At 39.5% G+C, this 20,919-nt stretch overlaps 2 protein-coding genes across 3 annotated transcripts in view; both read right to left on the reverse strand.

The window, feature by feature from the left end:
• Window positions 1-12,528, reverse strand: part of baiap3 (BAI1 associated protein 3) — a 30,615-nt gene extending 18,087 nt beyond the window's left edge. The window contains exons 1-3 of the mRNA XM_084678765.1: window positions 11,647-12,528; window positions 11,462-11,519; window positions 6,629-6,775 (exon numbers count right to left, since the gene is read on the reverse strand). Coding sequence (XP_084534891.1) covers window positions 6,629-6,762 — 134 coding nt within the window. The 5' untranslated portion in view covers window positions 6,763-6,775; window positions 11,462-11,519; window positions 11,647-12,528. The remainder of the gene's footprint in view (window positions 1-6,628; window positions 6,776-11,461; window positions 11,520-11,646) is intronic.
• Window positions 12,529-13,554: 1,026 nt separating this feature from the next.
• On the reverse strand, window positions 13,555-20,424 carry ube2ia (ubiquitin-conjugating enzyme E2Ia). Of its 2 annotated transcripts, XM_084677087.1 has the most exons (8): window positions 20,231-20,424; window positions 19,904-20,003; window positions 19,265-19,346; window positions 18,993-19,076; window positions 18,837-18,909; window positions 18,631-18,740; window positions 18,360-18,439; window positions 13,555-15,508 (listed from the first exon to the last, which is right to left on the reverse strand). In XM_084677087.1, exons 3-8 carry the CDS (start codon window positions 19,328-19,330, stop codon window positions 15,448-15,450), a joined length of 474 nt encoding a protein of 157 aa, XP_084533213.1. In that variant the 5' UTR covers window positions 19,331-19,346; window positions 19,904-20,003; window positions 20,231-20,424; the 3' UTR covers window positions 13,555-15,447. The 2 variants fall into 2 exon arrangements, with proteins under 2 accessions (XP_084533213.1, XP_084533212.1); XM_084677086.1 differs by lacking the exon at window positions 20,231-20,424 and having other exon boundaries at window positions 19,904-20,173.
• Between the last annotated feature and the right edge of the window lie 495 nt (window positions 20,425-20,919).

The raw sequence follows: 20,919 nt of genomic DNA on the forward strand, positions 1-20,919 counted from the left end.
GCTGTTCGGACCAATCATATTGTCAGGGCGGGCTTTATACGATGATGGATAGATGATCAACAGTAATGGAATCAACCACGTGAGCCAAAGAGCACTTGGGTTGAATTTGTTTTCAACAAACATACTACGTTGTTCTGATTGGTTGAAGGTATATCCAATTGAGCGAAGAGGCATTTTTTTTGATGAGTTTGGTTGAAACACGCCCCACACTCACAGCCCAAAGGAGAAGTTTCGGACTCGAATGACAACGTGAAGCGCCTTTCTGACAGCTGACCAATCAGGACGAGGAGTAGGTACGAGTTTACCTTGCCTAGTAACCTTCTACCTTCAGGGCTCTCAAGTGTCACGCATTGAGAGTGACAGTCACTCATTTCGGTCTTTAGTCACGCCCTCCCGCCACACATTGTATTTCTCTCGCAGAAAAAAAATATTTATAATATATTTAATATGCCGCAGCACCCAACCAAAATTCCTCTGGCCGCCCCACTCTCACTATGGAACCGGCAGTCAAGCGCGTCTCCCCTGGAGTCGAGCCTGCCACTTCATCAGCCAATCCAAAAAATAAAGGGTCTATACAATAGCCAATCGGAAATTGTACCATTGTATCTGGGTATGATTTAATGCAACAACCAATGGAAAAAAAGCATATCCTGTAATTTTTCGTGATTCTGCTACATCTTCCGAAAGTTTTGTTCACCTACAAAGCAAACCGCTGGAGCTCGAGCATCACTTTGAGCACAGTCATGATCTCCTGTTTTAATGTTACAACACATTCACAACTTGTTTGACACAAACTATGACAGCTTGACTGCTGTTAAAAATGTTTCCTAGATAATTAACATCAGTTTTTCACGAGTCTCTTAACCAACAGTTTTACAGCCTGTTCACTGACACCTGCTCAAAACAAGTAGTTCATAGATGTAGCCAGTGTGCATCGGTGAAACTCACTCCTCAGGTAACTAAGAAGCCACCCGCATCAACAGATATCTAGCTTTTCGTTGGCGTAGTTGGCAGTGGCGGCGCTTGGGATGTCAGAGATAGCAGGTTTGTACCCAGAGCAGGATAGATAGACGTAGATAGGCCCGATTCCTCTGACTTTTAAAGTAATGTCGTATTTTATTATTATATCCTGGCCATGGATGCATTAATCATTGCTGCCTTTCAAAGATGTCAGGTAAAAAGCAATTAATTAATTAATTTTGACCCCCTGATTTGGGGGGGGGGGGGGGGGGATGTCACTCTTGCCTGTCTTCAAAACTTGAGAGCCCTGTACCTTAGTTACCAGGCTATGGCTCCTCAAACGCCAAAGCTAAAGCAAGTAATTGAATTTTATTTGCCATAGTAGCTAGCTGTCAATAAGTAACCAACGGAAAATAAGGGATAATGTATAGAACGCCGGTCATTATTGGGAAAATAAGCCCCGACAGGGCGAACAGCACCCGCGGGGTGCTACCGGCATTCTATACATTACCCCTTACCTATCAAATGAGGGAAATGACAAACACTTTTTGAGTTTGTTTTGAACTTTCTTAAGTATAAGCCCATGTTTAACACAAATCTAGCCTAATACACAAGCACCAGGGCTGCCAACTTTTCCAAAAACCTTGGAGTGATATTTGGTGGGGCCAAACTTCTCCTAGCATCTCAACCTCGCGTTCTTAGAATCAGAAGGCGATTTTATTTGCCATGAATGTTTGCACAAACAAGGAATTTACTTTGGCAGGGAGGTGCATACATTAAACATAAAATAATATTGAAACTTAAATATGTGGACTAACTATACAAAAGGAGCAAAGTCTAGCTAATACTAAGGGGGGTCTAGCTAATACTAGGGGGACTAAAAAGTAAAATATAAGTAGCCATAATTTACAATCTAACCTAAAAAAACAGAGTGCTATGGAACGATACAATAGTGCAAATTGCTATGTGCAGGGTGTCATTGTGCAGCTTGTGATTTAAAGTCAGTGTGACTCCTTGGCCTTATTAAAGTGGCCAACAGCGGATGGGACGAAACTGTTCTTTTGGCGTGAGGTTTTGGTCTTGATGGACCGCAGCCTTCTGCCGGAGGGAAATAGCGGAAACAGGGAGTGTCCAGGGTGGGAGGGGTCGGCCACAAACTTCCTCGCTCGCCTCAGGGACCTTGAGGTGTGCAGATCCTCGAGAGCAGGCAGATTGCAGCCTTAGGATTGATAAACAGCCTTTAGACGGGCTCTGCTTTGTGTTTGGATTTGGCGCTGCTGCACTAGCGTTACTGGGAAAGACGAGGAAAAGATGACGTATACAGTGACGTAATGACGTGGCTCTGTGGTGGCTCTCTAGCCCGTGGAAAAGCAAACCAGTTTTTTGAAGGCTCGCAAATTGAACCAAACCAAACCGCCTCTAGCACCAGCTCCGACCTAGCTCCCGGTTCTGATGGAAAGATTTTACTTCTCTTCTCCAGCCCAGTCCCTGTCTCCTGGCCGGTCTCCATCCCTATCTGTCTCATTATGCTGATGGGCTGTCCCCATGGTCCTGTCATGCTTTATTATTGCCTCCATCACATCCCGGCAGCCAACACACTGCTCACTGAAATCCCCATTGTCCATCTACAGGGGTCAGGAGTAGACACCCTCAAGGTATTGATGGAGACTAATGGTAATAATGCTGGCAAGTCTTCATCGCAAGAAGGCCATGACGCCTAACTGGTGACCATGTACTGTACATATTGTAAAAAAAAAAAAAATTGCCTTTATACATGTAATATCAAATCTTTTGGAAAATCTAATCAGACGGAAAAAGGAAAATGACTCATGTGAGGTCTAAATGTAGAGCAGCCCAGGGACCCAGTCTGACATTACAAAGGAAGTTTACATGTTGACAACAAGAAAGGCACAGGCTTTTACTTTGTTAATCCTGAGCAGACAGGATTTGTGGGGGAGTGCAGATAATTCATTCAGGTGTTGTAGATGTGAAATAAGCCTTCCGAAAGTCATTTTTGAAAATAAATTGAGTATTTAGGGTTGTTTTCTGTTTTCTGGTAAATTTTTACCTACTTGAAGGTTTGAGAAATTAACATCGATTCCACATTCTCTCTATTACTCTCCCTCTCACACATGCACACAAAACCTAGACAACAGTCCCATTTTATGTTGCTAGGAAACAGGTTCTTCCCATACAGCCTTTTATTATTATTCCAATCTATTTTGATTATTCATTCAATGCCTTCACTTGCGGTTTCTGTCTGGAGACTAAATTAAGGGAGAATTGCACAAATAAAAACATACATTTCAAGTTCCTTGGACAATATTAGTTTTGCATTTCATAAGCAAATTGTTTATAATTGACCAGGTCACAGAACTTTCCTTTTGGGTATATAGGACCATAAAATGACTGACAAATCTATTTATAGTAGCTATGCTCAAACATTGGAGTGAGTTTGGTTCTTTGTTTCTCCCGTGCAGCAGGATTTGAACAGAATTAGACATTCTAATTGCATACAGTACCAGTCAATTTTGGACACATGGAATGGGAAAATGTGTTCAAACTTTTGACTGGTACTGTACGTGATGTGAACACTGTGACACTTTACCAACCTGTGTTTTGCTTGTGTGTGCGTGGGATGTGTATCTGTATGTGTGTGCATGTGTGTGTGTGTATCCGTTTGTGTACAGTACCAGTCAAAAGTTTGGACACATGGGAAAATGTGTCCAAACTTTTGACTGGTACTATACATTTCAATTAAAATATGAAGATTTGTAATTCAATTTTGTCGGTAAAGCAGTTATTGCTTGACGTTTACAATTTATTGTACAGTGCATCCGGAAAGAATTTACAATGCTTCACTTTTTCAAAATGTTGTTCAAAGTGTTGTTAGTCTTGTTCCAAAATTGATTAAATAATTTTTTTCCTCTCTCAATTCAACACACAATAGCCCATAACGACAAAGTGAAAAAGTTAGTTTCATATTCTTAATAGATTTGCAAAAATAATAAACGGAAATACAAGTGCTCAATACTTTATTGAAGCAACTTTGGCAGCAAATACAGCTTCAAGTATTTAGAGTATGACACCTATTGTTGGGCAGTTTCTCCCATTTCTTCTTTGCAGCAACTCAAGCTCCATGAGGTTGGATGGGGATCGTCGGTGCACAGCCATTTTCAGATCTCTAGAGATGTTCAATCGGGTTCAAGTCTGGGCCACTCAAGTACATTCACAGAGTCGTCCCGAAGCCACTCCTTTGTCATTTTGGCGGTGTGCTTAGAGTCGTTGTCCTGTTGGAAGATTAACCTTTACCCCAGTCTGAGGTCCAGAGTGCTTTGGAGCAGGTTTTCATCAAGGATGTTTCTGTATATTGCTGCATTCATCTTTCCCCTCCATCCTGACTAGTCTCCCATAGATTTGCAAATATTTCCAAAAACCTTTTTTTCACGTTATTATTATGGGGTACCTTGAGGAACAAAATGAATTGAATCAATTTTGAAATATGGCTGTAACATCACGTGGAAAAAGTGAAGCGCTGTGAATACTTTCCGGATGCACCGTACCTGGCAATAACATCTGTCTCTTATGTTTGCCAGTTTTTCCTAAAATCTTCAGAGAGCACTTGTTATCCGTTAATCATTTTTAGGATGCTGAATACATCCTTCACAGTCATCCTTGTCCCTTGGACTGATACTAAGCAAGAACAGTTTCTTTCTGTAAATCCTTAATGACACATTTATTAAATCAAGTGGAGATTAATATTGATATTATTGCTTAAAAAAAAATCTATGGTTCTCTTATGAACTTGCAATGGGAAGATTGTCTTTATCAAACTATATTTGAACATCTCATTATAGTATGGATGACCTCATTTTAATTGATGTTGTTAGAGCATTTCAGTTGATTTTATATTCCATTCACTATAATCATCATCTCGTCAACATTTTAAAATGTTTTTCAGAGTTCAAATTATTTAAATGAGTTGAGAGTACACAATTTAAGAAATGTGTAAATAATTAAGACCTTTGTCCAAGCATAAAACAGCACTTTAAAAAGAGCAAGCCATTAGAGAATACAAACAGCCTATGGGGACATTTCTGTCTATTGCATAATAATCTCCTGTCCACTGCTAATCTTTACATGGATCACTGGCTAATAGGTGTGCTGTGTCTATGCACGGACATAATACAATTTCACTGAGAAACCATATGATTATGCATGTCCTGCTTCGGAATATTGCTGTTTACAACAATCTTTTCTTGATGTGACTGACGTCAAAGCTCTCACAAGACACCAATCAGGGTTCTCTGCATCTTGGGTCAGCTGTACAGGGAGGGGCCCAGTCTTATTTGCATGCTGCTAATGAGAGGGGCCACAGGATCAGGGCCACTGTGTATGTGTCTACGGTTAACGAAGGAGAAAAACACAGTCTCTCCGTTCTCTAATGATGAGAGCTCCGTCACCACTCATGGTCTTGGGGCTGCGCTCAGGGCTCAGTGGGGATGCATATCCAGGGGGGCTGACAGAGGAAGACACGCCTGTCCTCCTGGACCTCCAGGAAGAGTGAGTGCGTTCATTAGAGCCATCACTGTGACACAGGACCAACTGTACTCAGTCTCATTGCACTCTCAGTCCGACAGGATGTATGGAAGGCCTCCTATTTCCAGGGATAGACTTTAAAGTCTCTTTCATCAAAAGCTCCTGATCGACTGTTTTTATATTCTATTTAGAGTGCATTTGATTTAATATGCTATATAAACAATAGCTGTTCCAGTTCAAAGCCTATATACAGTATTAAGACAATAATAACCAATGTTCTGGATTCATCGTCACAGGTGTTTTTCCCTCTCAAATAAAGTGGGTACAGTCGTTAAATAAAACTGTATTTTTTGAGCAAATGTAACAAACTGACGTGTTTAGGTTGCTATAGAAACCTCTGTTTGCATGACCATTACTTTTGGATTGGACATCAGTATGAAAATAAATAAAAAGGAAGATGCACCGAAGTAGGCCTGGAGAAACAATTGATTTATTTGTGCCTTTGAATCAGGCACAGTCATCTTCCTGAGTATTTATAGAACTGAACATTTTCATGACTCAATGCTTTCATCAATAATATAAGAGAGAGGTATAATTTGCTTTAGTTTATAAGGAACATTATTTGGATCTATATAGCGTATGATAGAAACTTAACTCAAACTGGAAACACAAGTTACAAGGTGCCAGGTCGATAAATTTGTTAGCCGATAGGTATGTTACCCAATCATCGAGTGTCTGACTGTGCATGTGGCTCTAAGAATTTAAGATGGCTGATCTGTCCTTGGGGAAGAAAACAATTAATGCAAGGCCTTCTCAAAGGATGCCATCCCCATGAAACACATTCGCAACAAAGTTTATGGTTTCCAGTACCAGCTGATTAGGACTGAGAAAAACAAGACATGAATTATGACATGGCTAGGCAGCCAATTTAAAAGACTGTCATTGTCCCTTTAAGCTCCGCCAACTGCAAAAACAGGTGCCCATTAATGACCCTAATACTGGGACTGGTAGAGATGAAGAAAGATAATCCACAGTTCCTACACGATAGAATTGTGTGGTATACACCTGACAAAGTTAAATGTGTCAGGTGGGAGGAGCATGAGTTTCTTTCGGGCTCTGTGAGACTTACCCGCGGGGTTGAGGGTCAGGGCGGTGAGACGGGGGGCTGCTGACAGAGGTTGCAGGTTCCCTCCGTCCCCTCAGGGACTGGCTCCTCTGCACCTGCCTCATCACACTGCTCTTTAGGTCCAGCAGTGTCGTCATTCTGATTTCCTCTCTGCAGAAAGAAAGCATTGATCAGGACACACTCATGGATCAGGAGACGCCTGGCAACAAGGTCCTTGCACATGTGTTCTATGGAAGACCAGATCCTACATTAACTCATGTCCTCTAGAGACATGTACACATTTATAAAATGTGTTTTATCATCCCCCTAGCTTGATCTTAAGGGACATCTGCTTCAGGATATTTCTCTGCAAATGCACCAGGCTAATGTGAAACTAATAACCCCTCTGTTTCTTAACTCAATTACACCCAGAAGTAGTGCTATTTCTGGCTTGGGTTAACTGTATATTGGACAATTTATATTTTAACTTGCAAGGTAGCCAGTATTTTGAGAGGCTCCATGCAAGAAAAAAATCATTTTTATAAGGAGCATTCAGAAGTTCCCTTCTCTCTCCATACACTCACACAATGTACCAAACAATTACAAGCATCTAACTCATTTCTTGACCTTGCGCTTCACATCCACTTGAGTTTAACTGTGATATGAGAAACTCAAGAAAGAACTGCGTCAGTTCAACCTCAGTGAGTATGAGTAATTTCTGAACATCCCCCAGCTTGAATTCCTGACACGAGTGGAGGCTGTCACAAGACAGAAGCAGAGAAAAGTTAATAAATAAATAAATAAATATGCACAAAACACAAAAAAGGGACACAAGAGAATGGATTTGATGGAGAAGTTGTTTTAGAAGACTGACAGACACACAACTCTTTTCATCCATTGACAGCGTGTGTCTTGTCACATCTCTCTTTGAGGATGGGAAGAGGTATGGTACACTGGCTTTGACACAGCAGATGCCGTTCAGCTACAAATAAAAAGAAAAGCGTACAAAATCTGCATACTGGGAATCCGACCTTGAGCTTGTAGTGTTAATTGGAGCACAACTTTCCATGCAAGAATATGACCTTTTCTGAGGTAGAAGTTGGTGTAGAATGCGCGTGAATCCAATGAACGAAATTAGCATAATCTTCCCACATGATTAGAGGATCTGTTTCCGTCTCACACGGCATCACACACGGCACATCTAGTAGTGTAAGGAAAAGTCTCGGTTTTGGGTTTGATCATCTATTTATGTTTGCTGCATACAGGTATATCCTTCTGCTCCTGTGAGGAAGGTTATCAAGTCATGACTATGACTGAATCCCTGTTTGGGAATTCTATTGTACTGTTACTGTACCGGTGTATTTTGGAACTTTGACTGAGGACAGTTAGCTAGGATTACAAAGCATCCGTTTTCCAGGTGAGCTCATTTCAATTAAAAATGACTCACTCCCAACTGGTTGTCACTCTGTCACAGTCATCAACCCCTGGTGACAAAAGCAGACGTGCCCCTGTACACAGGGGCACTGGCTGCCAAGGAAACACTGTCATAGCCAAGTGAATGCCTCTCTCTCTCTCTCTCTGTCGTCTCCATGGGTGCCTGAGCTTCTCCATGGAGGCACTGGCTCACCCGTGCCTCTCTCCTGTGAAAGCCAGAGCCAGGCAGCCAAAGGCTCCTTACTATAGGGATGAGGGGGTCTCTATGGTAACAGCGCAGGAAGAGTGGTAGTGAATCCAGGTACATTCTCCCAAAACACTTTTGCTGTTATTATATCAGTCTTTACCCCCCTTCACACTGACTCACCACAACAGTTTAGTATATAGCCCAAGTTGCTCATCTCAATATATGGAGTGAATTAAGTAGTGCACGACTGCTTTGTCAAAAATCCAAATGGCATGAGGTCTCAATCTTGAGACGCCCTCATATCAAAACCAATTCTGTTAGGAGATAAAGCTAGATTTATGATTCATACTTGTCAAAATAGTTCCTTCCATCTGTGGAATCTTATTCTGCATACTTATTTCATATAGATTTATTAACCTACTGGTCTCCATGAAATGAAATCTTAGAAAGCTTTCTAATATCTCCATCACTGTCACCCCAAAGTCTCAGCCACACCAAATAAGCCTTCCATTTTCTTCTCAGACAGAATATGACATCGAAACATTGGTAATGTTTGCCATGTCGACAAGATTACAACATGTATTTGTTCTTGTTCAGAACCACAACTTGGAGAATATCAAACCCCCAAAATATCCAGTGTGTTTTCAATAACAACCTGATCATAAAATAATTATAATAACTAAATATTGAATAACAAACATTTTGGCCTTCGGATGCATCATAATTCAATTCTACATAATTAGTTGTAGTGAAACACACAAAGACATGATTGTGCAACTCGCTCCACTGGTGACTTATGAATGTTGATAAACTATTTGCTTTGGTCTTGATGAATCAATTGTTTGAGCCCATACGATTGATATCTGAAGAGTATTCAAAAGCAAACCATAATTAAAGAAAATCATGGGGGGGGAAATGCTGTACCTTATTTATGTGACAAGGCCCGATTACCTCATTAAAGTATGTCCATCACACACTGATGATCTGAAGGACAAGGCTTTGTGACTGAAGACAGACACTTCACACAATATGGACATTTCAGCTGACAGAGAGGATCCCACAACGAGGAAGAACGATCATAGTAATCAGTCTGTATGTACAGATAAGGGACATAATCCCCCTTCAGGCTCTGATAAAAGCAGGATGACAATGCAGGGGTTTCACAGCAACTCATTTCCAGCATGCCAATCAGCTACTGAAATCAGCGTTTATGTCAGGGTTGACAAGACACAGGCAGACATTTCGCATTTCAGATGGGAAAATCCCAATTCTTGAGCTGAGAGTTATTTGGCTTGGATAATGTGTAGGACACTTGTTGCATTGTTACAGCCATTGTGTGGTCTGGCAGCAGAAGCAGCTACAGCCAGATGACAAGGGCTATTTAGGTTCCCAACAGCATTCTCTACATACAGCTTCAGTGCATGATAAGTGCATAGTAAATGGTCTAAACAAAAGCATAAAGAAAACAAGCCACATGAGGAAAGTAGCCAACACATAATTGATACATATTCAAATGTTCAAAGAGCTAAATGTTACTATACATAATAGACAGAAAGTTAAAAAGATGCATATTTTGGTCCACTCTCCTTAAACCTATAGTATATCAAGTTGACAAATCACTAGTAGGTCTACCATTGCCAATATCCAAACCATTAGTATATTTAATTCCATCAATCACTATTATGGTCCTTTGAATGTCAGCGACTTTAAGAAAGGCAGAGTTTAACACTGTATGCTGAGTAGTGTTCAAGAAGAAGCTCACAAGCAGTGAAAAAAACAGATGGCATTTTACCCGTCAGTCAACCTGGATGGGGGAGGGTTTTTCCCCCGATATAGAACAAACCTCTACACTGACCTGTGTTTTCCTCTTCAGTAGCATGCTACAGACAGCTACATTTTTACAAAAACATTTGAAGAGATTAGGTGTTCAGAAAGTCATTTGAAATGTGACTTTCTGAAAAGCGTCTGCTAAATAAAAACACATTATTATTAATATTAAATGTTCTTGTAATTGATTCTGATGAACCACTGTGATATAGCACACATTGAAAAAGACAACAGCCATAGAAGTATTTTGCTGCTCTAGGGAATCAAATAGGAAGGGAGAAAAATAAGAATTCATAGGGTATATAAATCTTCATTGAACAGTGATCATTGGTAAACTGAATGTCGCAGATTGAGGTTGGTGCATTTTCCCCCAACACTTCTAGGTTTAGTGGCTAATGGTCACTCATAGCCAGAACATGTTCCCAGCCGTATACATTTATTGAGCATTACCATTATGAATGTAAGCTTTCTTGTGGATTGTACTCAAAGCTTACAATGCTGTGTAACTAACCTACAATTTGTATTTACAGAAAGTATTGCAACATTTGTGGGTTGTAAGAAAGGCTTTTTATAACGCACACTACCCTACATATTTGACTCGTCATAAGATGGTAAAGCTGTTTCCAAGACAACAACAAATGACATACCCATACCTACACTTTGTAAATGAATGTATGAGGTGATGTGATGAGGAATTCTCTTTCAATCCAGGATTACAAACATGTACTGTTCTTCTGATTAGGTTTCTAAATAACGGTATCCAAGGCTGTGAAAACATTCTAACATTATCATACAAAAACTACAGACACATTATTTTTCTGTATGTTTAAACTAAATGTGTATCTATACCATATGCTTGATTCTTTGCCAAACAAGTTTCAAGATTAAGGATTCAAACTGTCTTACCTTATGCTACCTAAAAGAACATAGAACAACGGGTCTGTTTCCCTGTTAAGACTATGATCTAAGTTGTGGAGGCGAAACCAACATAGCTTTAACATCGTCATTAAATGGCAAAAAAATTATTATCTAATTTAGCCAGCATATGTTTAGCAATGGACGTTAAAGCAAACTATTGTAATCACTTTAGAGGGCCTACGGGAGATTTGTTAATTAGCCTACATTTGAATGGAAGAAACTTTGAAATGCGACTGATCACTCAAGTAACCACTGCACTTCCAGTCATTTAATCAAATAAACCATTGACATGTCATCATTCCCTGAACTTGCTATGAATTCGAGGGGGGGGGGGGGGGGGGAATCAACAGGTAAAATCATTGAATGTTCCCTTTAAGTAAAAAGAAAATGCCAACAATTACATATAAAAATATTTTTACGTTAGAAAATAAGATTCAATTATGATTATAGCAAAGTTAGGATGTTTCAGATAGATACAAAATCATTCTCACCTGTAGCTTTCTCATTCACAGTTTGCGAATGTTGTTGTTGTCGGCTTCTTTTGAGTTCCTTTAACAAAAAACAATCGACGTTCAAGGTTTGACAGCGTCTTCTCCAAAATGATAGGAGCAAATTAACTACTGCAATAAACGTTCATTTATTGTATTTGATGGAAATAAAACGCGCTCATTTTCACCGAGCTGTCTAGGCTACTGATGCTCCCGCATCAGCGGCACTATCCGAATATGGTCATAGGAAGTGCAGCACTTCATCTTCCTCTAGCTGTTGCTGAGGGATGTCGAATATCAAGCCTGCGAAGAAAGGTTAACCTCATCTGCCAGTTATTGAACTCTACTGTGTGCAGTTATGTTCACACACTACATAGGTAGGCGGCCGACTCGAAATACTCCGAAGAACATAAAGCAACTTAATTTGACCAGGCAGGTTACACCTGCCTACACGTGTTACCCGTTATTTGTGATTGGACCACTTTTTGTTGGCCTATAATGTTGATTGCACAATTGACCAACTCCATCACGGATTGGTAGCCTTTAGTATAGGCTAATTGATTCTCCGAATTCTTACCGTACAACTGTAGCTTGGCATTAGCAACTCCAGAGGTTGACAATTGGAATTGTGTTGTTTATTCAGTGATTTCCTTAGGCCTAATGGTCTCGGCATTGCAATAATTACATTCTCAAAGCCTAGCCTATATTTCATGTACTACGTTCATGGTAAAGTGATTGAGTAGGCCTATAGATCTTGTTTATTTTGCTATAAAATCGTATAATGTAGCACATCGAGTGATAGGCTAGACCATAAAATTATCACCATGATACAAATCAGCAGGTGGAGAGGTGCACCACCCCACGCTGTCAGATACTACACACTACCCCCACTCTACTCGTTTCTCGGTTGTCACGCACGTACGTACGTGCACGCGTACACATGCTATAAATAGGCACGGACACATTAATTACGCGGGTGCTGGGGTGAGGTGCCTCTCTAAGCGCAGAAATGATTCCACACACAGCCAATAACGAAAGATCCAGTCAGGCACCATTTCACGGCACACGAGTGACACTTACCAAATAGAACTACTTATACATACACAAACCCAAAGATCCCTAGTAATTAGGAGAAGTTTTCACTTTCATTGACCTGCATATAAGGAACGTCGGATTACGGCATTCACTGTTCTTTAGAGTTGTAAATCTGAAATGGATATTCTGTTTAGATTCTGTACTCAAACGCCATATAAAACCCATTAGGCCTACGTTTCAACGCATTTCACAATGAGACACTGGCAAGAGTTTTTCACTTGCAGCATTGCCACATCCCCCCAGGGAATTACAGTAATGTTCTTCCCTTTTGTCTGTGGTCAGACTAGTGTATGGCCGCCAAGCAATTCAGATAATAGCTTTTGTTCCCTCTTCAAAACAGAAATTGTGCTGCTGGATTTTACACCCCTTGCAATTCACTAACCTCCAAGTTGCAGTTTGATTAAACAGTGTCCTGTGTTAAGAGCGCTTCTAGGCATGGACCTCCTTATTTGTCTGCTGTGTCAGGAACTCCTTGATCAGAGAACCTCACAATGGCATGTTTATATCATTAACCTACACAAACTCTCATCACATAAAAGCCTGCAACAGAAAATGATGATTACCCCCCCCCCCCCAAGCTTTGTTGCTTGTCCTCTTAACTCTATGCCTTGTCAGCTACCCTTTAGACAAAAACCGCAAAGAAGGTTGAAGACTTCGCTGTGCTCAGTGTGAAGACACTGGGTGACCCCCGCACCGTTTCCATGGACACATCATTAGTGATCCGCCCCAGCTGGCTTGAATTGTTTGAAGTATCTGTGGCACAGATTTTTATATATATATATTTCTTAAACAAGACTCCTAGTGCAAGTGCAGATGGAAAACCTGATTTTTTTATGATTCTCTTCAGATTACTAGAATATAGAATCGTGTATCACATTATGACAATCTGGGTGTGATCCATATTCTAATCACCCAGTCTGATAAACATCTCCATGATCATTTCAACCCTGATTTGTTTTCTTCAGAAAAATTGCAACAAAACAGGATGTATAAGCCTGATGTTGATGACAGTGCTAATGATTTAATTTGCATTGCAAACCCTGTAATTTGCATTGTGTGCTAATTGTATTTCACCTGCTGCGCTCAGTTAGCAATCAGACAAGCGATGAGGTTTGTGTGAGGCGTTCCTCTCAGAGACAATTCATCAGTGTCTTACACACAACCTCACACAAATTACGTAACTAATACAATTGTTTTACCATTGCCTCAAAACCAAGTGTGTTACCCTTGCCTACTGAATATTTTGGGTTATAAGTCAGAACACAGTGGGGCAGGCTGGTGAGGTAGAGGTTGATTGTTGAGGAAATGCAAATGAAAGTGCAAGACTGTAACGCTTGACTACAGGATGGGAGTCATTCTTATGTGCCCAGGGTCTCATGTTTCCCACTTCAGTCCCCATAGCAGTGTTAGACCTAAATTGATCAAAATCAAATTTCAACCATTGGTTTCATTGTGTTTCTATAGTACTTTTGAAACCTTATTCCAATAAAAGTATAGTTGATAATATTTACTCATGCAATATTATATCATGACGGGTTCAATTTGACCTGAAAACAAAAGGTGCGTTAATGTGTTCCATTGAACATTGAATAGGGGAACATATGTGCCCTGGGAACATAGATAACCTCTAACAGCATGACCATCCTATTACACTATCAGACAGCTTTTAATTACCATCTATGACCCTGTCAATGATCTGGTCAGTAAAGTCAAAAGCAATTAGATCTACTCATCCAGTTTAGATTCTTTCAAAATTAAGATTAAATTCTCTCAGATAAATAAGACTCAGCCTCCAAGAATCGAATAAAACAAGTCAATATAAAAAATTCACAAATATATCTAAATGTCAAATAAAGCTAGGCCTCAACATCTATAATTAGTCAACACTTAACAGGGAAGCAAATAGGGATGACAATTAAATACTAATGTCAAGTGTGTGTGTAATATATATATATATATATATATATATATATATATATATATATATATATATATATATATATATATATATTGTGGAACAGCTTAACATCACACTTCAAGAGAAGGATTGTGAACAAAGCTTAAAATTGATTTCAGATGGTAGAATCCTTGACAGTAAAAACATTAAGAAACCTGTCTAACTCAAGGGGCTCAGCACATTAGGGCTTCCTCATCCATTTCAGTAATATACCACAAGTTTGCCAAATTTCCCATACAAAATACAGATACTGTATGCATACATATTTGGATGTACACGGTCATAGATGAAAACAGTATTGTCACATGGAGGATGAATTCTGCTGAATTTCTGCAACATCCTGTTCAGTATCCATGTTGACAGTCCTCGTAACATTCAAAATCTAAAAGGTTTGTTCATAAGCTTGATCATCTGATAATACAATACAGTGTGATATGATGGAATGTATCTGTATGCTTTAACACTTTGTATAAACATTATTTTTTTTATTTACTCTAAATACTTCAAACAAAGACTTGTGATTTAGTTAACTGCTGAACTTCCTATGGTTGTCTTGACTATCATTACTATAAAAGTTTAGCATATAGGCAGACAACCGCTAATTTATTGAATACATTAAGTTGAACAATGTATAGAAGTGGATGCTCCCATCCATTGATCTCATTCAGTCTTTTCAAAAGTACCACAGATGGGAGTCTGGCAAATCCATTATGGTGGTACATTTCACCTCATATCCCATACCTCCAAATCAAAAGTTTAAAGGGGCAGATCAGTATGGTGAATGTTTCAAGGACAGAAAAATGGCACAAAACAGTCAGTTAAAAAAAAAGGAGAAAAAAAGTCCAGCAGGAAAAAGGTTTGCTATGGACAGTTTTAAAGACCAAAAAGAGCAGACAAAAAAAAACATGAGCAATCCTTTGACGTGAAGTATTGAAGCTTACGGGGAAAATTTCTTGGCCTGTGCTCGAACCCTTTTTTCATATTCCACTCTGTTTTGGCTGAAAGGGAAATTGATGAGATGCAAGACAGGTTATACATTTCATAGATATAGATAAAGGTCAGGAGTCTCTACTATTACTGGGATTCAATGAAATATTACAGAACACTCAACACAAACTTCAACTATTAAACCTCTCAATCTCAGTACATGACCCTCATGGGTATAACTCATAGCTAGAAAGCCTCCTTGTCCTCCTCTCCCACATATAGTAGAGATATGAACGCACAGATGCGTAGCCTACAAATGGGACATGCAATTTATTTTTCAATTGTCCTCCTGCTTCTCCCCAACCGGCCACCACATTTTATATAGAAGTTTGATCTCGGGTTTCAAATCTCCGCCATCTATGTTGATGAATATAATATTAGCACCATCACCATTTTTTGAACACATATTTATAGCAGAAGATGAATACAAATGTCAGGGTTGTGACCCTTTGTTGGCCACCAGAGGCCCTCGCTGTGTTCTCGTTTTTGGTTCTGTTAATCTGTTCTCATTATGACCGTTTTCACCTGTGCCTTGTTTGTTCTGTGCTTTTTAAGTGGCTTGGATTTTTAGTTCTGTGCTTAAGTTCTCTGACCTGCCACAGAGTGAGTCATGCTTTTTGACAATCTACTTTTGTATGTTATTTTCTGATTTCAATAAAAGGAGCAAAGACATCTTTTGGGGTCTGCTTTTGGGTCCACGCATGCATTCCTGACAACAAATCAATCATCATTCTTTTCCCCTACACAGCTTGCGTTAAGATGAACTATGCTGATCATTTTCTGAACCCACTACACCAAGATCTCAAAACATTTGTTTACATAACATGAAATTAAATATTTGAATGCAACCTAAGGCCTGTTCCATAAAGCGAGTTTACCGAATAAGCCAGACTAATGTCAGTTAGTCGGACTCATTTCTAGTTCATACGGTTCCATAAAGCTAGCTCAATGTAGGTCGAACTCTGTTACTAGGGTTAGGTACAACTTCGGCTGCAAAACTAGTCTGGTCAGGGTCAGACTAACTGTTAGGCTTAGCGTGACTTGGTGCTTAACCAGACCTTCCTGTAACACTGACCCAACGGGGAAAACTATGATTTACCACGGATATTCTCATTTTCATGTTCAACATTGATAGAAAATCTACTTAAATAGCCTACAACATTTAGCCTATTGCATTAAACAATGATAAACAATTATTTGATAGCCTACACGCCACGTTCTGTAGCCTAGTTTGTGATTTCAAATGTTTAGGACTGCCTATCTCAATCTAAATTATCCAAATATAATTACAATCGCTATATAGTTGTTAACAGTAGTCTACAATTGCAAAACAAACCTAAATCCATAGGCTACATCCTCCATTTTCCCAACACAACCATTTAAAAAGGTTAAACTACTGGGTTATGTATTAATAGGCTATTTATTTTAAACAATGTCAAAAAAGTAAATTTACATGCGTTTAGAGGGTGTCTATTTTTTAATCAACGAAGTAACTAAAGGTCTAAAAAAGGACCTTGACCTATGTAGCCTATAGTTCACGTCAATCATGGCTTGTCGTTTCATTTTGATGAAGCGGTGGATGAGGGAGCTGTCATCGTACAAGGCTTAAAGGGAACGTTCTTTCTGGAAGAAGTCACGTGGCCGTGTGCATTGCTTTTGCCATGGTGGATTGTATGATCAATGTTTTACCTCTCGGGCTGCTTAAGAATACGGTACGCCCAATTAGCTTGACTACTTAAATTAGTAGGACTACGTGAGCTGAAATGGGCCTTCATGGAACCGCTTTAGCCCTGCTTGACTTGTTAAGCTAATTCAAGTTTGGTTTGTGACTTTTAAGTCCAACTTATTTGAGCGGCCTTTATGGAACAGGCCCCAGTAATTATATTGTTGGCCTTGTTTAGATGACTCCTGTACCCAAGGAAGTGTGTGGGCACCTTATTTACAAATGAGCATTCATTCAGAATAGAAAATCTAGTTGCATGTGACCATCACTAAGTGCTTTAAAAAATAAACAACACAAATTACCAAATATGCCAGGCTTATGTCAGTCGGACACATTTCCAGTTCATTCGGTTCCATAAAGCCAGCTCAATGTAGTTCAAACTCAGTTACTATGGTAACTTACGCTGCGAAACTGACCTGGTCCAAAGCAGGCTAACAGTCAGGCTTAGCACGTTCTTTTGCTTAACCATTGCGGTGCCTTTGGCTCACAACGATCCATCGTTGTGCTGCGACAACTTTACCCAATACAGAAACAAATAAAAGTATTTTATTTTAACTTTCGCGCTGTGGGGGGTGTGAGACAGACCGAAGGTTAAAAGAAAATGCTTTGCTATGTTTGTATGAGGTAAAGTTTTCACAACACATGGGGAGGTCCCAATGACCCGAAGATAACACAAGGACGTTCACTGACCCAACGGGAAAACAATGATTCACCAAACTTTCTGGCGTGATGCCTTTTTTATACCTTAAACAATGATTTCAGAATTATACAAACATGCATAGCCTACATGGAGAAAACCGTTATCAATTAAGTAAAGGTCTATAAAAAAAAAAAGACCACGTCCTACATAGCCAATCATTCATGTCAATCATAGGGTGTCATTTTATTTTGATGAAGTGGTGGATGAAATCATCGTCTTAGTACGCGAAAGAACATTCTTTTGCCCCAACTGATTTAAGTTATATCAAGTCAGGTTTGGGACTTTAATCTCAAGCTTTTTTGAGCGGTCTTTATGGAACAGGCCCCAGTTTGCCTTACATCCCATTTACAAACATTGAAATCATGAAAACATCAAAATTACTGATGTGTATACATAGCAGTTGACTAATCCATAGGCGACAAATCTAACTAAGACTTACCAGTAAATCGTGTATGCCTCTGCTTGTGCCGGATCTTGGATATTTGGTTCATTTAGGAGCTCTTGGATTCCTAACAATATCTGTTGAAGGCAAAACAGCAACCTTCAAATTCTCACATGGGATGAATATTCAGAGCATGAATCTTTGCTGCCCTCTGCTGCACAACATTTTGACAAAGCAAATGCAAGGACAGAAACAAACTACTCAAACTGGATTTTCCAACAGAAAGATCTGCGCATCTTCAAAATATTTAAAAACTCCAGATGGGTACTTGTTTGATAGTAATGGCCGGCCTCCAGTCTTTGTCCTCCTCTAGAATCGATAGGCAGACAGTGCCTGACGGATATACATTTGGGTGGAACAAGGGAGGCTCAAATTTGCCTGCAAAAGACAACCTGGGTAATTAGTTATCGAAATGTTACATACATTTAGGATTAGTGCTCATTTAAAGTTAAATCATTAAAAAAAGAAACGTACACTTTGGAGGAGAGGAAGGATAGTCATCCTTAAAGAGCATTCTCAGTTTGAACAGCCCTCCTTCCCATGGCGTCTAAATAAAAAATAAAAAAATGAAAAAAGGTACCTGTAATAAGCCATTGCCCATTTTGGTTGCGGCTTTCAATCAAGTCTTACCCCCTTTTTCCCAGGAATGGCACACTCCCAGTTCATCAGGTTCATTGTTCCATCAGGGTTTTTTGTTGGGACAGCAACAAAACCCTAGTAAAAGGACATTGCCATGATATTACATTAGGTAAAAGACAATGTTCAGAGTATCATAACGACCAAGTTAGGTCCACAGATCCAACAAGCAACAGTAGAGGAGAAATACAACAACGAAACTCACGAAGTATGCTATATACCGCTTAACACAAAGTGGGGTCTCATGCAAAGATTTTAATACTTACAAAAGGATGGTCCTTTCTCCAGGCCTTCCTTTCTTGAGCAAGGCGGCTTAAGGCTATACCAGACATGACTTCTTGTTGCTTCCTAAATCAAAACAAAGTATTTGCAAATTTCAATAAAGAAACCGGGGAAACCCGTACACAAACCAGTTTCTGAGAGCAATAAAATAATCTGGTCAATAATACAACTTCACTTCTCAGTAGCAGTTAAGGGTACATATTTCTAACTGCCTGGATAAGTTTGAGAGATGTCCACACAGCAGCTACTACTAGTCTAACGTCTAGACTACAGTAGCTAGCAGGCCAGCATATTTTCCTAGCCAACGCTAGCTTGCCAGTTTTAGGTCCACACTAGCTAACTCAGCCTGCCAATTGTAAGACAGCTAACCAGTCAGCTACTTCTATGTAGCCAGGTAACTACCCAGCTACATGTAAGATGGCTAGCTAGCAACCTCTGGCCATTCATAATAACTGTATATATATAGGCTAGTTAGCCGGCAGTTAGCTAGCTAGCCAGTTAGCTTGTACGAGTTTCCAAGCGTATTGGCTGTGTTGTTGACCGAAAAACCAAGGCAAAAGCAAAGAAACTTACCGATTAACGTTTAATTTTCACGTAGAGGGTTCTTACAGATCAACACTTACCTTCAGTATGACTAAAACTGTTAGTTTTGTATGTGATGATAACAGACGGAGTCAAATTTGGCCACAATTTGCTTGCCAGGCTTACGAAGTTTCCCTCCTCCTGAAACAGAATTTATCCCAGCCTAAATAAGACCAAGACCACGTTACGTTGCGCAAATGTCCACTCTGGGCGAACCTTTATTCGCTTTCGTTCGCAGATCTACCACAAATACAGTAACGAACCAGGCAGCATTTAAACATAAAATGTATGCCAATCAAATGTAATCAGATCTATACAGAGAAAACAAGAACACATAGGAGGAAACAAAATTCAGGAACGGAACGTACCCATATGCCGATTGCTTCTGCCTGAAAACGATTTCACCAATTAACTGATCCAGTTGCAAAACTCCCGCGTTCCTTATTTTGAATAAGGTATAATTACCCCAGATAATGTTTTATTAAAATGTACCCACGATAACAGTTTGTATATGTGGAATGGTAAAGACAATGACAAGATTAGACTACATTTATCGAAATGTTCAAAAAATAAAAGACGTGGCAGAAAGAGAACGTATAGGGTTGGGACACCAAACTCCAATGTTCTTTTCCCAACTATTACTAGTCCACATAATTTTTACTCAAGGTTTAGCATGGATGTTATGTGACTGAAATCCCCAAACTTGAAGGGCCCTGACAATATTATACAGTGCGATACAGAAAATCCAAAACAATATTACTGGTGAAATAACTAAGAAAAAGACTGTATTTAATGTGCATGGTTTATTTCAGTAGGTAGCTTATTACAATTGTTGCTGCGTAGACTAACGGCTCTTGACTACACAATGTCACAACAGTTTAGCCCAGAGCCATCGAGAGAAATATATGTACTTTACCATTTTCATCATCACTAATGTCGTTGCATTTATTATACAAAACATTTATCTAATTTGACAATGTACTTATTACCTTAAATATTTGTTGTAACATAAACGTTGATGTTAATATCAAGTGGTAGCATACTGTAACATCAAGGT

The sequence above is a fragment of the Hypomesus nipponensis genome, chromosome 17, assembly GCF_054491055.1.
Source record: "Hypomesus nipponensis isolate SF chromosome 17, ASM5449105v1, whole genome shotgun sequence".
Classification (NCBI taxonomy): domain Eukaryota; kingdom Metazoa; phylum Chordata; class Actinopteri; order Osmeriformes; family Osmeridae; genus Hypomesus; species Hypomesus nipponensis.